This window comes from Pteronotus mesoamericanus, unplaced genomic scaffold (assembly GCF_021234165.1).
Source record: "Pteronotus mesoamericanus isolate MK-2021 breed Mesoamerican mustached bat unplaced genomic scaffold, CSHL_Meso_final scaffold_54, whole genome shotgun sequence".
Classification (NCBI taxonomy): Eukaryota; Metazoa; Chordata; class Mammalia; order Chiroptera; family Mormoopidae; genus Pteronotus; species Pteronotus mesoamericanus.
The window spans coordinates 45,912,700-45,932,002 of record NW_026555321.1 but is presented as its reverse complement, the minus strand read 5'-3'; the positions used below and the strand labels follow the sequence as shown (position 1 = coordinate 45,932,002).

The following is a 19,303-nucleotide window of genomic DNA, read 5'->3' as shown; positions in this document are numbered from 1 at the left end:
AGGAATACACAGGGTTTGTGTTTCTGGGAGGCCAAGCCATTCCTTTAATGCCAGACAGCAGTTTAGGGGAATGAAGGTTGAGTAGCCATTGCTTCTAAGGCTTAGGAAATGAATTCTCTTTTCTTCCTTAGCAAGAAGAAGATCCAGCACCTCTAAATTCTACCTCAGGGAAATAAAATTAGAACCATGTGCATGATTTAATAAGTGAAATAAGGTTTAGCGATTCTGTACCCTCCTTTGATCCTTTTCTTAGACCACAGCTAATTATAGGCCAGATAAGCTTTTTCTTGAAAGAATAAATTGGCACGTTTTCAAAGGGAAGTGTTATTATCAAAGGAATAAAAAATGATCTGAAACTGGCAGTGAGTTTTGAAATCTTGAAATCACATTTGTTAAGATGGCCCTCAACATTTTCATTTTTGCTGTAATCCAGGTAGAGAACAGGACATTAAAATGACTGCTCTACTTGGATCCTTGAAAACTGCCTGATATTTTTTAAAACCTGTGTTTGTTCACAGGTTCACAATGAAATCATAGGGTTAATGTGTCTGATTCTCTTCTAAAGATAAATCAAAATCTCTAAAAATTTATACCTGAAAAAAAAATCTTCTAAAAAAACATATATCATATTCATGCTAAGATGACTATTTTACAAGTTAGATTAGGTATTATCTGTTAATAATTTAAAAATAAATATCTGAAAGCTTCTCTTACCTTCTTCTGTGCATGCTCCGTGACATTATTTTTGAAAAGATATGAATCAAGACATTGTAATAAAGCAGATAATGGTCTCCGTTCAATTAATTAAGGCATGAGTGGGAACACATTTTGGTAACTGCTCAGCAATCAAAATAATCTTGGTGCTATTGCCTTAACATTAACAGTTTATCTTAAAAATAAAAAGAAAATAGTCTTTTCCTCATGTCAAAACTTAATAATAAGCTCTTCAAAGAAAAAGGAAAAAAACCCTAGAAGAATTTTTTAAAACTCCGAAACCAGATGGGTGTCAAAATGTTGTTGTAATAAATACCAATTATTGCATTCATATGTACTTAATGATTTAAAACATACAACCATGCAGTTCCAAAACGGGGTTTAGACTAGACAAAGTTGGGGTTTCTTTTTCCCAAGCCTAGGATGGGGGAGGGGGAAGGCTGAACTTCCACAGAGAAACAATGCATCTCCCCACTTTTGAACAATGCTTATGGCAGTATCTGAAAAGAAGGTGTAGATTCTCAATCACCCACCAGGAAATGCCTGATTCTATATCTTTTCATAACTCCAATTTCCTCCTTTGCCACCTTTCATTTTAAGGACGTGTTTCCATGTTACCTGCTCCTTCGTGTCAGATACATCTACGTACTGACCTCAGACTGGTCTGTCCTTGAAAACATGTCCCTGTTGGTCAAGGCCACAGGCTCCCTCTTGGCATGTTGGGAGTACGCCCCTTCCCCACCCTGCAGTAGCTATGTATGCATTTATGCACTAGCTATATTTCTCTCTGAAGCATTAATTCAATGCAGCTGGCATCTGTCACAATAGAAACACCCACTCTCATCTGTTTCTATAGACGATGTCAGAACAAGTGGTAATGCATGGTGTGTTGGACATTTTATAAATTACCGTGTTAGCATTAGTGGTATGCGAGGAAGGGGGTGGGAGGTGGCCACCCTTCAGAGCCCCAAATGGGATTGTTGCAAAAGAGAAAGCCAGCCAGAGAAGGGCAAGAGAGTGAGAGATGGAGCATTTCCCATCAACATGCTTTCCGTGGATGCCCCAAGTAAAAGTTTCTTAGATGTTATTGTACAGAAAGGAATCAAGACCAATTTCTCCATCTGTACAGAGGACTGGGTAAGACGGTGCAATGGTAATAAAAAAAACCCAAAAAAACAGACACCTCAGGTTCGGAGCCCTAAAGCTTTTCAGATATCCCTTGTCCATTCACCTCCCCCCAACAACCTCATCCTGGGGCTGTGTATGCAACAGACTGATCTATTGGAATAATAATCAGTCTGAACAAGACTCGTGGATTCAAGGTATCCAGGTGTACTCGTCTCAATTTGAGTCACCCCAGTTTCTTTCCAGCTCTTCAAGAGAGAAAGCAGGTCCTCGCTCACCACTTTGTTAGCACGCAAAGTCTGTGCAACCTCCAAGAGGCCTCCATTCTGGAGGGGAGCTGGGGAAATGCATGAAACCCGGAATTTCAATAACTGCATGTTGTCATGTAGTTATTATTTGTTGAGACTTACTTCTCCCTCTGGTTTGTGGCCTTCATCTGAATCATCACATGTGTTAATGTGGTTATTAAAAGAAGGCTGATTTTTACCATACACTGTTCTCCTGGCTGTTATGGAACAATACCTTCCTCAGACCTCTCACTGGTCTGGAATAATTGACTGAGCAAAGCCAACAGAGTCACGTATGGTAAAACTCAAAATCTGCTGGTGGAGAATGCCCCCCCCCCAACCACCAATATGCGTCGTTTTGTATGTTGAAGCCACTGTTTGCCCTAAGCCTTCTAGTCTCCAGCTGTCTGTGTCAGCTTTTCAGAGCCCAAGACCTGTGGGTTACTCTTGTTTTCTGATTTCTATCCTGCCAGTAATGGATCAGGAACCTCAGAAGATTTGTTCTGGAAGCTCGATGCCCTTCAGACCTTCATTCGGGACTTACACTGGCCTGAGGAGGAGTTTGGGAAACACCTGGAACAACGGCTGAAGCTGATGGCAAGTGACATGATTGAATCTTGTGTCAAAAGGTAAGCAGAGGTATCTGGACAAGCTCTGCATGCCTTCCCCACTGCACATTGACTCAGGGAAAAGTAGATGGCCACTCTTTGATAGGCCGCTCTTCCATAATTTGGAGTTTTTTTGAGAAGGTGATTGCTTGTCAACGTTAGCTGGAGTGGTGGCCACCCAAGTCTGGCTTCTGTTCACCTGCCCTACATCTGTCCCTAACCAAACAATGTGGCTGCCTGTTTTTTCACTGAGCTCCATGAGGAAAGGCTCCATGTCAGTTCTTGTTTGTCTCTGTAGCCTTGATATCTAGCAGTGCCTGGCACAAAATACTTAATAGATATTTTTTAATGTAGGAGTGTATGCATGGTGGATAGCTGGATGAAAATCTAAGAAGCACATACAATTCTAGAGCCAGAGTATCCAGTGCAGGTAGCAAGAATCTAGTGAGTTTCCAACCATGTGAGCAGGACATCAGCAGCATCATTCATCTGTATATACGAACCAAGCCTGTACTACATGCCAACTATTAGTTGTTTTGTGCAAAATCTAACTAGATATCAACAAGAGGGCATAAGACATTTTGCCTGCTTTGTCACTGTGGGATATAGGATTGAGATGGGAAAGCTATACTTGAAGGTCCCAAGTAGACTGTTCTGAATGCAAGGAGAAAAGAATGAGAACAACATGCATTCGCTCAACAGAAATTATTTGAGCTCCCCATATATGCCAGGCACACTGCTAAGTTCTTGGGGTACGAAGGACTGCATCCTTCTCTTGTGGACTATCTGTGTCTGTACATCCTCAGGTTTGACACCACTGTCATCGCCCTATCTACCCCCAGGCACAAACCCAAGTTCTTTTTCCAGTTCACAACTATTCCATTATTTTTTCCTCATTCGAAAAAAAAAAAAAAAAGAAGAAGAAGAAAAAGAAAAAAGACTGCAAGCATCACAGGCCACTCTGGATTTCCAGATGTTGTATAGTTTAGTTGATGGACCAGTTGTGGGAGACGAGGGCTGAGTTTGGCAGGGAGCGCTCTGAATTCATCATTTAATATCTTGGAAAAAGAAAAGAGAAGCAATAGCATGAAAACTGGAAACCAAAAGGGCAGAAGAACACAACCATCACAGGTAGGTGAGCATCTCAGCAGGAATTAGGAGAAGAATAACGTGCTATGGAGAATCTGACCAGGTGTTTGTTGGCACTCTGGGAAGCTTTAAGTCCTGGGGATCCAGATTTTGTGCTTTGTTCTTTTTTTCCCATTCTGAGAATCAAAGGCAGGCCTATTTCTCAAAAGGTCAAAATGTTTCCTTAGGGTTTTGAATCTCACCATCTCCTACATAGTCTATATCAATTTTAGGAAAAAATCTTTTCCTATAGCCAAACCGTTTCACAAAAACAAACAAAAAAAAAACCTAATTGTAAAAGTACAGTAGTTCCTCTGTGGAAAAAAATGCTCTTTCCTCATCTGTACTAGCGGCTGCAATGCATTAGAATTAAGACTTACTAGCTTCTGATCTGTGCACACAGTTGCACAGAAAGACACGTGAGCCCTTCTCTAAGAAGCCAGTCTTTTGAGTAAAGAATACTTAACAGAGAAATGACATATAGGTGTGAAAGGTGGATAGTGACTCTTTTTTATCCCTCACTGTTATCTTTATGAGTCAGCCCTCTCAAAGAGTGTGAGCTCCTTAGTGGTAGGGAGTGTATATTGTTCATTTTGAGCTCCTTACTTGCCCTAGGTCCCAGTATCGTGCTTGACACATAGTGTCTGTTACGTACCTGTTTATTATTAGAAGTTGGTCAACTACACACGTACACCTGACCCTGGTGTCCCTCCCAGTTAATGCCCCAGCCATAAGCACAAACACAGACAAAAGCAAACATAAGTGGAAATATCATCTGCAGACATTCAGAGTCAGAGAGTAAAAACTGAAGCAGTCTGTGAATGTTTTAAGATATAGAATCCACATTAATAGAGACTAGAACCTTTGCTTTCCTCTTTGGAACAGAAGAAATGACCCTTGTTCTAGGACAACATATTAAGGACATGATTTCATAGATGTAAATATTCAATGCCCAAAAAATCAATCAGGCACTCCTCATTTCCAAGTTTCTAAGAAATTCAAATCATTCATTTGATGGACTTTACAGAGCCTCTGGCCTATACCATATATTAGATACTGTGCTCCACACAAAAAAAGGTGCCCTAACTCTGCCCTCAAGGAGAATCATTTAGATTAAGTGACCTCTTCATTCCTGGCTTTTTGGTTCCATAGAGCCCTCTCAGTCGTATTGATTTTGCATTTGGCTTCCTCCTTTCACAGTCCCACACTCCAGGGGCTATGAACAGCTCTCCTGTGAAAACAGAAGACGATTATTTCATTGTAAGGGAGCGATTTAGCATTTCCATTTCTCAAATTGGGCCGGAACTGGCACACAAGCCTCAGAAGATCAGCACAGGGACCTGTCCAACTCAGTCCCCATCAGGCCTCCTTTTCACAAAACCAGAAAATGATGTATTTTCAACATAGCTTAAAATGATCATCATGATTAGAAAGCTACTTCAGTGCACCGAGTCTTTAGAAGCCAAGATACATTTATCTTTAACATGATCATATAATATATAAGAGTGTTTTAAGGCTTTTTTTTAGTTGTTTTCTTAAGAACTGGGCTTCCAACCTTAGAAATTATACTTGGCTTCCCTGCATGCACCCAGGGTGTGTTAGCAAGCTGGCATCCTTTTCTGAGCTAACTAGCTGTGTGGTCCCTCTATGCACTGTTAGAAAACTGCTACAAATACCTCTTAAAGCAATGCTTTCTTGGTGACTGCATGATCTGCAGAACCTGACAGTGAACAATGCTGAAAAGATGCATTGGACAAAGGGACTTCCAATAAAACCACTTACTAACCAGGTGCTTTTCTTTAAAGACATGTGATGATGTGACCCACTTCTCTGAAACCTTTTAAAATGTAACTGGGCCCCTTTACAATACTGAAATCAAGGATTAGATCTCACACCTGTGTTACCAGCTGGCCATGTCAGACCAGGTTTTTTCCATGGGCAGTTACCACATTGCTGGGATCATATTTTAACCTAAGTCAGAATTATGTCCCGTTAAGTTTCCACCATTACACAATTCTTGAATTGTTAAGTATTTATGACATCTTTATTTATAAAAATAATATATTCTATAGCAAAATAAAACGTTGACACTGCAACACAAACAAACATAGTAAGTCCCCCCTTACCACTTCTCCTGATTCACTCTCCTCTGCAAGGGTAGCCATCTTATTTTCTTAGTCTGTTAAGCAATATAATAAGCTTTTTTTTTTACTTCAGTCTTTTTCAAAACCAGAATTAAAAAAAAAAAACAATAAATGTCATTTAAAATTTTTCCCACCATGAGATTTTGGAGATTAGAAACTGCTTTTTTTTTTTTTTTTTTGGTTTTTTTAATAAAGTGATTCAAAGTAGGCAGTTGCCAATGTGAGAGAACTTACATATGCCATAATGCTATAATTGGGTTTTTGTTAATTCGTTCATTCTCCTGCAATTAGGGTTCTCCATAGCATGTAAACTATAGAGAAAAATACGCTAAGCTACAGGTGTTCCACGTACTGCCGAGAAAGAAGAGTGTGTGTGGCTGTCTCCCTGAATAGGCCTTCCTTAGTTGGGAAAGTCATTTTTAAAAGAACACATGTGAAGTCATTGTCAATTGAAAGTGATTACAGCCTTCAATTTTCTTTTTTCACTGACCTCTCAGAAAAATGTCTCCTCCTCCTGCTGCCATCTGAATGCTGAATTGGTCTTTTCCTACTTTGTTTTAATAGAACCAGGATTGCATTTGAAGTTAAGCTGCAAAAAACCAGTCGATCAACAGATTTTCGAGTCCCACAGTCAATATGCACCATGTTTAATGTTATGGTTGATGCCAAAGCTCAATCAACAAAACTTTGCAGCATGGAAATGGGCCAAGAGGTAAAAAAAAAAAGAGAGAGAGAGAGAGATTTTTCCTCCTTCTATTGATCGTATAGAATAAAACTTTACAAATTCCTTCCATCTACATTGGTCTGCTAGTTTCAGAAATATACTCTACCATTTGAGGACTAAGCCACAAATGAATGTTTGGTGTCTGTTTGTTCGGTATATGTCTAAGGCATGTGCTAATGAGCACACTGGTCACTTAGAGTTATTGTTGGCCTGAGTTGGGGTGGCCATAAAGTTCCTTTAAGTCAAATGATGTTTGATGGTCTTATTTATTAGGCTGGTATCTCCAACAGATGTCTGCCAGAATGCAAGTCATTTTCACATTTGAAGTGCATTTTATCACTTTGAACATCTGGACAGCAGGAGAGCTCTCATTTTTGCATCAAGCATCTTCCAGGATATATAATGTTAGATCACCCTGCTACCCAGTCCCCAACAGCAGGTTCTGAATTTTCAAGAAATCACAGACTTTATTTTTTTTGCGATTGAGTTGAATCCTCCCTGACCAAAAGTTTAGTCCTTTGCAAAGTTCCCAGTTCCAAAGTGGCATTTAAAATGTAAAGGAGAAAGAAACAGCAACTTGGGCTTGATTAAAGACTATCATGATCATTTTTCTCTGATGGCCTTAAGCCAGCTAGATATTCATATACCAATTTAGAATTAATTCAGAAACATTTCTGGCAACTCTCGTGTTGTTGCCAATTGGCATAAATTGCTCCTAAATCAGATCTTTCGATACCAGCCCTACATGCTCAGAATTTTTATTCTTAAATTATTTTTGCTCCTTATTCGTTATTTATTTTCTCTTTCAGCACCTTCCTTTTTTAAATGTGGGTTGGTGGTATTCTCTTTCTGGCAAGATTGTCTTTAACCTTCTTTCCCCTCCAGATCAGCTTCCTCAGCCACTCTTGTTAGCCTCCATTCCTGACTGATTTCTTGCTGGGAACCTTTCCCTGGGCGTTATGTTCTAGGCACTGGGGTCAAATGCAAGGAGTTCTCTTCCCCGGCTCCATTTGCTGCATGTGAATAATCTGGAGCAGCAGTTCTCAAACTTCAGTGTGCATCCCACTTATCTACAGAACATCTCAAACCCAGATTGTTGGGTCGCACCACAAGAGTTTCCAATAGGTCTGGGGTATAGTCCAAGAATTTGCATTTTTGACAAATTCCCTGGTGATACTGATGCCACTGGCTGGTCTGAAGACCACACTTTGAGAACCACTGGTCTGTAGGTTCAGTATCCAAAAATGAGTTGAGGAGATGCGCTCAGACACAAAGGACAACCTCCTGAGGAAGACTTAGGTTGAGTGTCTTGCTCTGGCTGTGCTGCACACTGCAGCTGGTAAGTCACTCAGCCTCTCTGGGCCTCAGTTTCTTCATCTGTAAAATGATAGCACTATTCTAGTTTTATTCAGGCCATTTTTAGCTATAGAATCGGTTTTGCAGGTGTCACCAAAAAAGGCCAGGATATGAAATAAATAAAATGAAGTGATGGCTGGAGATCCAATGGATCAAGAAGAGGGGCCCAGAACCCACAATGTTCCTCTCCACCTCTGAGTTCTTCACTGCCCATCACTCACCTACCCACACTTATCTGGGCAACTATGAACAGTCTCCTAGGCTTCACAGAGCCCACTACAGCAAGGATGGAATTGTAGAGTATTATGCTAAGTGAAATAAGCCAGGCAGTGAAAGACAAATACCGCATGATCTCACCTATAAGTGGAACCTAATCAGCAAAGCAAACAGGCAAGGAAAATATGACCAGCAACATTGAAAGAAAGAAGAAATTGATGGGGATGGGAGGGAGGGAGGGAGGGAGGGAGTGGGGAGGGGAAGGGGAAGGGTCAGATCAAGGGACAGGTATGAAAGACACATGGATGAAGCCAAGGTGGGGGAAGACTGAGGTGGGGAGATGGGGGTGGGTTGGGCAGGGGAAAGTGGTGGCAGGTAAATGGAAACAAATGTATGTGAAAAATTTTAAAAAAAGAAAGAAAGAAAATTTAAAAAAAATAAATAAAAACACTGTTTTAGGTGATCTCCAAGGACCATGGGTGATTCCCAGAATCCTATGCCTCCTGGATTTTTCTCCCTTTGGAGCTTCTTCCTTTTTTAAAAAAATTGAGATATAATTCACATACCATAAAATTTGTTCTTTTAAAGTACACAATTCAGTGGTTTGTAGTATATCCACAAAGTAGTACAACCATCACCATAGTCAATTGTGGGACACTTTTATCACTCTAAAAAGAAACCTGAACCCATTAGTATAATTTCCCAACTCTCCCTCCCCTGTCACAGGTAACCACTACTCTACTATGTATTAATAAGGACTTGCCTATTTGAGATTTCATATAAATTGGATATATTAATACGTGGCTTTTTATGACTTCTTTCACCTGGTAAAATGTTTTTAAGATTTATGCATGTTGCCCTGAGTTATGTGGCTCAGTGGATTGAGCATCAGCCTGTGAACTGAAAGGTCACTGGTATGATTTCCAATCAGGGTACATGCCTGGGTTGTAGGCCAGGTCCCCAGTTGGGGGCTTGCAAGAGGCAACTGATCAGTGTTTCTCTCCCTCTCTTTCTCTCTCCCTTCCCCTCTCTCTAAAAACAGATAAACAACATATTTTTTAAAAGACTGATCCATGTTGTTACATGTATCAGTACTTCATTCCTTCTTATAGCTAAATAATATTCTATTATATGGATCTACCATATTTTTTATCACTTCCTGAGTTGATAGACATTTGAATTGTTTCCATGTTTTAGCTAGTATGAATAATGTTTCCTTTCATTTGTATACAAGTTTTCATGTGGATCTATGCTTTCAACTCTCTTAGGTATATACCTAGATATATGGTCACTCTGTGCAATTTTTTGAGGAACTGCCAAGCTGTTTTCCAAAGTGGCTGCACTGTTTTATATTCTGATATTAACAGTGTATGAGAAATCTTATTTCCCTGCATCTTAGCTAATACTTCTTATTATCTGTCTTTTTTTAATTATAGCCATCCCAGCAGTATCTCATTGTGGATTTGATTTGCAGTGATGATGGCCACCTTTCCATGTGCTTACTGACTGTTCGTATATCTTCACTGAAGAAATGCCTATTCAAATTCTTTGTCATTTTAAAAATTGGGTTGTCCTTTTATTATTCAGTTATAAGTCCTTTCTATATTCTGGATACTAGACTATTATCATATATATGACTTGTAACTATTTTTCTCAGATTGCATAGGTTGTCTTTTTCACTTTTTTTATAGTAATTTTTTAGGCTTGTTTTATGTCCTATCATGTGATCTATCTTTGAAAAACTTCCATGAGCATTTGAAAAGAATGTGTATTTTCCTTCTTTAGGATGAAAGGTTCTATATATGTCAGTTAAGTCCATTTGATCTAATGTGTCGTTCAGCTCCACAATGTCCTTGTTGATGTTTTGTTTGGAAGATCTAGCCATTGTTGACAGTAGGGTGTTAAAATCCCCTACTATCAGTGTGTTGCTGTCTATATCTTTCTTGAAGTCCTCCAAGATTTCCCATATATATTTGGGTGCTCCTATTTTGGGTGCATATAAGTTTACAATATTTATGTCTTCTTGATGGATTCTCCCTTTGAGTATTATGAAGTGTCCTGCTGGGTCTCTTTTTTATGGCTTTTGTTTTGAAATCTATTTTGTCTGATATAAGTATTGCTACCCCTGCTTTTTTCCCTGTCCTTTTGTTTGGAATATTTTTTTTCCATCCCTTTACATTCAGTCTGTGCAGGCCCTTTGTTCTGAGATGGGTCTCTTGTAGGCAGCATATATGCAGGCCATGTTTCCTTATCCATTCAGCTACCCTATGTCTTTTTATTGGTGCATTTAATCCATTTACATTTAAAGTTATTATTGACAAGTACTTATTCATTTTTTCCCTTTGTACATGCGATCATCTCTTTCTCACTCTTTTTCTTCATCTTCTTAAAGCAATCCTTTTAGCATATCTTGTAGTGCTGGTTTGGTGGAGGTGTATTCTTTTAGCCTTATTTTGTCTGGGAAACTCCTTATTTTGCCTCCCATTTTAATTGAGAGCCTTGCTGGGTAAAGCAGTCTTAGTTGCAGGCCTTTGCTTTTCATTCCTTGGAATGTTTCTTGCCTTCCCTTCTGGCTTGTAGTGTTTCTGTTGAGAAGTCAGCTGCTAGCTGTATAGGGGTTCCCTTGTATGTTACTACCTGTTTCTCCCTTGCTGCCTTTAGGACTCTGGTTGCCTTTGATATTTGCCATTTTAATGATGATGTGTTGTGGAGTGGGCATCATTGGGTTCCTCTTGAATGGGACCCTCTGTGCTTCCTAGACTTGTGTGACTTTTTTTCTCCTCCAATTAGAGAAGTTTCCCATCATTACTTTTTCAAAAGGTTCTCTATCCTTCCTCCTCCTCTTCTCCTTCTGGTATCCCTATTATACAGATATTATTACATTATTACTCCTGCATTTCCCTCAATGCCTCTTCGTTCTTTTTGAGTCTTTTTTCATTTTCTTGCTCTTTCTGGGAGCTTTTTTCTACCTTATCCTCCAGATCGCTGATTTGATACTCTGCCTCATCTAACCTGGTTTCAAGTCCTTCTACTGTGTTTTCAATTCAGAAATGGTATTCTTCACTTATTCTTGCCTTTTATTGATAGTTTCTATGTCCTTTTTCATGCTGATATAGTTTGTAGTAAGTTCCTCATAGTTTCCCTATAGTTTTTGGTAATTCTCTCTAAGCTTGCTGAGCTCGTTGAGCTTCTTTAGAACCATTGTTTTGAACTCTATATCTGAAGTTTACTTGCTTCTATTTCACTTAGTTCTCTTTCTGGGGAATCTTTCTTTCCCATCAGCCTGCGGCGGGGGCAGGGGGGTGTTCTTTTTCTTCTCATTTTTTGTGAGACTCTTCTTTTTTGCTTCTGCTTCTTAAATTGATCTCTCTTGACTTCCTGACTTTGTGGTGTGAACTTCTATGGTAGGAGACCACTGTTTTTTTTCTTTCTGGATCTGCCTCTGATTGTGTCAGATATTGACCCTGTCTGATCTTAGGCAGACTATTTCAGACTTTCAGGAATCTACTGTTGTGGTTGTCTCCTTCAGTTGTTAATCTAGTAATAGTAATTCTTTAAAGCACAAAAGTTTGTTTATGTTTTATGAACTCACTCCTCGGAGTTTCTTGAGATGTACAGTTTAACTCAGGCTCACAGTGATACCCTCACTATTCCAGGGTGGGAAAAGGTTGTAATGCTAGGACTGGCCTCCCTTCCCCTTAGCAGCTTTTCCTTTCCCTCTTCAGATTTACTGGGTTGTGGCCATGTTTAAAGGACTGCCACATACCTGGTCAAATGGCTAAATAATTCTTTCAAACAAACCAAGTCAATCTAATCTTAACTTTTTTTCTTTTTGAACGAACATTTGGGAAGACTATCTGATGGTGGTGTGGGGGGTGTGGGGAGGAGATTGTTGTCGTAAACCTCAACGGAAAATCTGATGAAATTTGTGAAACCATTTCCCATAAGAAAGTACTATCACTTAATTTTGCTATACAATTTCAGGGGACCTGTGAACTTTATTGGGTCAAACTAAAGACCCCACTTGGAAATATATGATAAGAAATAAGAAGCCCTCTGAAGGGTCTTTCTCTGTGGCTGGGAGCTTGAGTAGAACTTCAATGAGAAGTCTTATGCAAATGGTCTTTCATTAAGTCTTCTCACTTTTTAGAATGGGGATATTCATCTCCAAAGTAAAACTGAGCTGTTAAAATGAGATTGGCCAAGGATGACTGGAAACATCCTGAAATAGGGAGAATAGATAAAAGTCTAATTTTTTGTAGTAACCACTTTGTGAGTATTTGATATTAAACTCATATTATAAAAGTTTCTCACTTGGTCTAGTGTGTTTTCATCTCATTTCCAAGGTCAGATGGTCTTAACAGAAAGACAACATACACACAATCTGTTCCATGACAAGGCAAAATGTGCAGTACAGGAAGTCAAGTGGAATAATTTTCATGACGTGAATGTGAATTTGCAGCAACTTAGCTCATTAAAAGCAAAAGTAAACTCCTCAATTGTTTCATGACTTTGAAGATTTGTAGTTTCCTTGCTGTCATCCTGATCTAAGGCCCTAAAATATAATTTAGGAGTGTTATTATTATTATCAAGCCAATCCAAAAAGGGTAGCAGAAGGGACTGAAAAATACAAAAGTAAGAAAGAGCCCTTTTTGTACCCACATTGGGATGCAGATGAAATTAGATAGTTCATGCAACTGCAAAAAATTCCATGACAAGATCATCTAGTTGAGGGGAATGGTGATTTAACAATGCCCCGGTAGTATTTATACCCCTTCATGGAGCTTCACATCCACCTGTAACAATTACTCTAGCAAGAAAGAACAGAATAAAGGCAGAATACTCACTATTACTCTACAAAAGCAAGTTAATCAAATAAATCTTGAGAGAATCTGGTGAAATGAACCCATGTATTTTTGTAATTACTTGCATAGGAATGGGGGATACTTTGATATGTACCCCTTTGCTACATGATAAAGCAGAGTAGATATTACCCTGCCCTACTAGCTCTCCAAAGTAGGTTTTATTTAATTGAGCTTATAATTTACATACAACAAAGTATAGTGATTTTAGATAAGCTAGAGAAGTGTACAACCACATGTAACCACCATGCTAATTGTCGGTTATGGTAGCAGTAATATTACCACCTAGCACTTCTTAAGTTTCTAAACCATACTTCCATGCATTGTTTCATTATCTTGTTAAGTGAATATGATTTCTATGTTCACAACAGAGATAATTCTAGCCCCATCAAGGAGATGAGGAAATAGACCAACAGAGATGACATATTCAAGTTTCCTCTGGAAGTAAAAGGCAGAATAATCATATCAAAACACTTTTTTACAAGCAGAATTTTAAAAATGTGGACAGGAATGGAGATAAAATACTCATATAGACTGAAAGGGAAAGAGAGCAGTAGTACCTGCAAAGCAGTTAGGGCCAAATTTGGCATAGAAAAACTGAAAGTGAGATGAGATTCCCGTAAACCACCATGTCTCCATACACTTTCATTTGGATTCCTTAGAGAATAAAAAGGTTGATGTTCCCCCCACTTATAAAGAGAAAGTTCATTTGTTTTTCAAGAAAGACAATGTTAATTCCTCAGGACAAATCTTGCCTAAATCTCTTTTTTTTTAAGATTTTCTTTTTCCTGGAGAAAGGGGAAGGGAAGGAGAGAGGGAGAGAAACATCAATGTGTGGTTGCCTCTCATGTGCCCCCTACTGGAGACCTGGCCCGCAACCCAGGCATGTGCCCTGACTGGGAATTGAACCTTTGTTTCACAGGCTGGCACTCAATCCACTGAGCCACACAGGCCAGGACAATCATTCTTGCTTGATGCATAGAGAGCACTTGCTCTTGTCTCTGTTTGCCGTTTTAGCCAAGTTTTTCGAGAGAATGTTTCTATTCTCAATGATGTTGTTTGCTTTTTAAGAAGCCACTTATTTAATATTTCATATTGTATTATTTTTGCCTATGCTACAACTAACTTTTCTGAGTTAGTTAAGTCTCATACTTAATTTAATAAATGTAAATCATTTATAGCAATCCAAAGAAAATCTAGGGAGGCAGTCACATGAGGAGGGAAAGTAAGCATGTGATTCTGGATCTTATCTCAAGACCTAAAAATGAATTTGGAGCCCTGTCAATATTCCTGAATTCCCTTGTTCTGACACATTTCTTTGTGTTTCTAGCACAGAATTCTGCAGATAGTTTTTGCATTTAGATTCAGGTTTATGCCACTTCCTAGTAAATTCTGTTGTGAAGTTAGTGGCAGAGCCAACATGGGTTCTATTTATCAGGAATATACAACATGGGTCACCTGCTTTCTCATTTTCCTCTTATCAACTAAAAGGAAACTAAAATGAAATGACTGAACAGTAAGACTTCTTCCTACCCTTGTCTTCTACTTTATGAACTTGAACAAATAATATTGGAATTGGAATTATAACTAGACAAAATGTTTCCACATTTTCAAAATAGATCTATCAGTCTGAGAGCAGGACTGCCAGGAAAGGACTTCGCCCTGGGTGGGTTGTTTGTTTGTTTTTTTACCAATAATAATAACAACAACAACAAACCTGCTAAATGTCTTTGTACAGGATTTGCATCACTCTCATTACAAAATCAGTTACTTGTACTGGCCTCTCTCGTCCCTCATTGGTCCTAGGTAATAGTATTGTATTATCTGTTTTTTTACAGATGAAGAAACTGAACTGTATTTCCTTACGCATCATAGCTAACCAACTTTGTCCTGGGACTTTATTTAGGTTTTCCAATTACAAACGTTAACTATAAACTATAACTTTAAACAAAGTGACCTAGTTCACATCTCTTTGTCACTTTCAGTAATTCTGATTGCCAGTTATCAGAATATCAAACCACATTAATATTGGCTTATTATTTCTATATGTTTTCATTGCTTTTTGGATGATTTAATTTTTATTTTCTCACGTGTCCTTTTGTCCTAATTTTTATTTGCACTGTTCCTTTTTCTCCTATCCTTAATTAATCATCCCTCTGAAAGTTTGCTAAAGAGTGGGTAAGTGCATTCTTTCCAAATAGCAATGTTTTGCATTGTTATTTTTTATTAAGGAAATAGAGAATAATTCAAATGGATACTAAAATGATCTAATAAATGTCAAGGAGCTGGCATACAGTGTTTTCTGTTGAAATCTCTTTTTCTTTTTTCCTGGCATTTGCAGCAGATTTTTGTTTGTGTGGGGGTTTGTTTTTGCACTACTATTTAAATTTAATAACCGACAGCAGCAGTTAGGAAAATTGAAAACTTAGTAACAGTCTCATTAGAAGCTCTAAACGTGGGTCTACTGATCTATTAATGGAGAAAAGTGAGTAGCAGCCACAGGGTTCAAAAAGAGATGCTGCCTCGGCACTGAGTCAGCACCCTGGGATAGATCTGGGGTCTCTGAGACAATAACCCAAATAGCCAAGGGTCTTAGAACAGTTTTTGCAAAATCCTTCTCAATGTATTGGTTAAATTCCCTTTGGAAGGACGCTACTCCCTAAGTCACATCCCCCAGCAGTTTTCCAAGGATAATATTTTATCCCCTATATTAAATTATTGTTGTATTATGCTTTGAAAGACCCAGATTAACACTCTGCTAGGCTGTTAAGCCATACATGCAAACTATTTGTAAATGAGTGTGTAGCTCTACACATATCAAAGCAATTGAAAGACGTGGGTGAGGAACAATGCACCTGGTAATTTTTAAAAGAGCTTCGGATCTCTCCTCATTAAAGACCTGTAGTCAGAATCTTACAGCTGCTTCTGGAACCATGGAAATAGATTGGGTCTGCAGGCCAGGATTTATTTATAAATTGCATTGTCTAAAAATTACTGACTGATGCAATGCCATCACCTCCCAAACATGCTAATATTTGTCTTTCTGTGTTCTTTAGCATCAATACCATTCAAAAATAGACGAACTAATTGAAGAAACTGTTAAAGAAATGATAACACTCTTGGTAGCAAAGGTAACCTTCAGTTTCAGGTGAAATGTTTCATTGTGAACATTGCTTTGTTATGTCTGCATTTCCATTAAAATGTAACACGTTAAAAAGTTGAGCTGGATACTTATATTTCTCAGGAAACACGATTGTATATCACCCACCTCAGCTCCGGATGATTTTTCTGATGATTGCGAGCCACGTGAAGATGAATCGAAGAAATGGCATATGTTAATAAGAATTTGCCCCTAAACATTGCACTAGGTTATGCAGAAAATGTTTGTTTTGTTTTTTAGCACCGACAAAGTTAGGTTTTTATATACAGAAAGTTAAATGGTAATAAGGAATTCTGCCATCATGAAAACCCCCTTTTCTCTAGTTTCACATGCAGTGAGAGTCATAATAAAACATAAAAGTCAGATAAAGCTATTTCAGTCACCCTCATGAATTATAGAATTTTAACTAAGTAATGTTGAATGAGAAGACATTTATATTTGCCAGTGCTAAACTTCTGTTTCCCCCAAATTACTGATAAAATACAAATAAAAATAGATTGGATTAAATGTAGTGCTAATATGTAACGTAAAAACGGCTTTGCGCAATTTTGGATTTTGAAAAGTGCATTTAATATTATCGCATGCTATATGCAACTCAATAATATTTTGTCACTTTGCACTTCTGTAACACTCTCTATTTGCAATCACATAATAATGAAGAGAAAGCCGGATAAGTCAAATATTTCTATGTAAAGGCAGCCTTTCCCTAAAGGCTGAAATCAAATAATAAAATGTAAAACTGAGCAGAGGACGCAATGCTGGTCTCTGCGTGGTTGAAAAATGTTGTTTTTTATTGTAAACAATTCTACTTTGAAATAATAATTCCCTTTTTTCTGTTTTACTAGTTTGTTACTATCTTGGAAGGAGTACTGGCAAAATTATCCAGATATGACGAAGGGACTTTGTTTTCTTCTTTTTTGTCATTTACCGTAAGTAAAGAGCTTTACATTGTTATTTATATTAAGGAAATATGTAAGAATTCAAATGGTAAAATGATCTAATAAATGTCAAAGAGCTGACATATGGGAAGAGTGTCACTGTGGCATTTGGTTTTGGTTTGTGTACGTATGTTAATTGCAGTCAACTACCAGTATATAATAATAACACTAGGAGAATGAGCAGGACACTTCTTAACAGCAGGTAACCCAAAACCATTTCCATTTTATTTGTGAATAGACGGTATGTGGGTATGTAGATGTATGCATACACACACATTTGTCTCTATATGTTTATATCCAAACAGAGAGAAGCTAGCCTGAGCCGCCTTAGCTGTCTTAGGCAAATCACTTGATGTTTCTGAGCTACAGTTTCCTCATCTGTGAATTAATTTCAGAGGTTGCAAACAGAGATCTACAGGTCAGATAGAGCTTGCAACTATGTTTTATTTCATCCTCACTGTGTCAGATCCACTTTTCTTCACTGAATTAGTTGCCCACTTTTAAAAATCAGGAGAGTTCACAGAGGAGTCTGTATTCCAGGACTTTCTTGATAAAGTGGACAGTTAGCAGCTTTATAAAGGCCTGCCTATGGATATAGCAGCAGTCTGCTGGAGCCGAGTCATGGAAGTCTCTACGTCCAGGCAAGGGTTTGCCAATTTCCTGTCGCCCCCTCCCAGCTCTTTCACTCAGTCACAGACCTGCCTGGGCTTAGGGACACTTGAGTTTATAGCCTCTAGTGCAGATGATCAAGTCCGTACAAATTCTAATAGGCTCTAATTCTGTGCCAGAATTAGGCATGGCCATAGAAGTTAGTTAGGTGGTGGGCAGAAGCCAGTTCAATTCTCTGTGGGTAAATGGAGATCATCACTGCCGGTGGGGTGTTCCAGGGGCCCAGTTCTCCCTTCCTGTCCTAAGCAGGCACTGCAGCTGTATGCTTTCTCATCACTTCTGATGGCAGGGATCTTGCTGGCACTGAGACAAGCTGTTTTCCTATGACAATGCCATAGGAAAGGCAATTTAGGACCCACTGCCTATGGGTCTTTACAATAGTCTTGCTTTACAAAGGATGTCCTAAAAGGATATTGAATGCCAAGGCAAAGCCCAGCACAGGGCAGGGGATAGCACATCAATGACTTTGGAATCCAACAAAAGTGGGTTCATATCCCATTACCAATGTTAACCAGCTGTGTCATCTTTAGTAGGTGCCTCATCCTTTCTGAGGTTTTTTAATTTTGGTTTTGGTTTTAGGGAGGTATGCTATTGTGTCATTTTGCTGTGCGTGCATGTGTGTGTGTGTGTTAATTGCAGTCTACTACAGATGTTACATGGAAGTGGAAAGTGAATTATGTCTTCCATAATGAGCTCTCATAAGGATGATAATGTAAATAATAAATGTAAATGTAGCATAGTCCTAGCACATAGTAGGCCCACTAAATAGCTGTTATTATTAATAAAAGATATCTAATATGTTTATTATACAATGCAGACATACCTACACACAAATTCTTTCCAAATATACCCTAGTTTTGTCTTTCCCTAACCCATATATTATATTTCCTGAAAATTAAAGGAAATGTGGACAGAAAACACTTAAAACAGTTCTAGATAGCATCCATGTATCTTCACGCCCAACTTGTTTTGATATGCAACACTGACCTTCCCAGGTGTAAGGATTGAACTCAATCCCAGAAAGTGTGTTGGTCCTAATCCCTGCAATTTATTGGCAAAGGTGGGTAGGAAGAGGATGGCGACAATGGGAATTTTATCTGATTTCACTCTGTAGAACTACCCATAATGTATCACAACTGAAAGGAAATCTATCCAACCCACTCCTTTAACAAACAAAGAAACTAAGGCCCAGAGAGGGGGAGTAATTTGTCTGATGTCACACAGCAATGGGACAAGTAGGGACAGGAACCTGGGTCTTCTAATCAGCCTCCCCCCCACCTCAAATGGCTTCCTGAAGAGAGTGGGGTTCAGCTGGCACGTGTCTGGCACTAGAAGGCAGATGGGAAAGTAAGTGGGGAAGAAGCATGAAGAA

At 38.7% G+C, this 19,303-nt stretch overlaps 1 protein-coding gene across 4 annotated transcripts in view; it reads left to right on the top strand.

Moving 5' to 3' along the window:
- The window catches only part of CADPS (calcium dependent secretion activator), a 460,054-nt gene that overhangs the window by 377,039 nt on the left and 63,712 nt on the right, over nucleotides 1-19,303 (top strand). For all 4 annotated transcript variants that reach the window (XM_054595668.1, XM_054595667.1, XM_054595666.1 and 1 more), the window contains 4 exons: nucleotides 2,600-2,755; nucleotides 6,571-6,718; nucleotides 16,221-16,295; nucleotides 17,170-17,253. In XM_054595668.1, coding sequence (XP_054451643.1) covers nucleotides 2,600-2,755; nucleotides 6,571-6,718; nucleotides 16,221-16,295; nucleotides 17,170-17,253 — 463 coding nt within the window. The remainder of the gene's footprint in view (nucleotides 1-2,599; nucleotides 2,756-6,570; nucleotides 6,719-16,220; nucleotides 16,296-17,169; nucleotides 17,254-19,303) is intronic.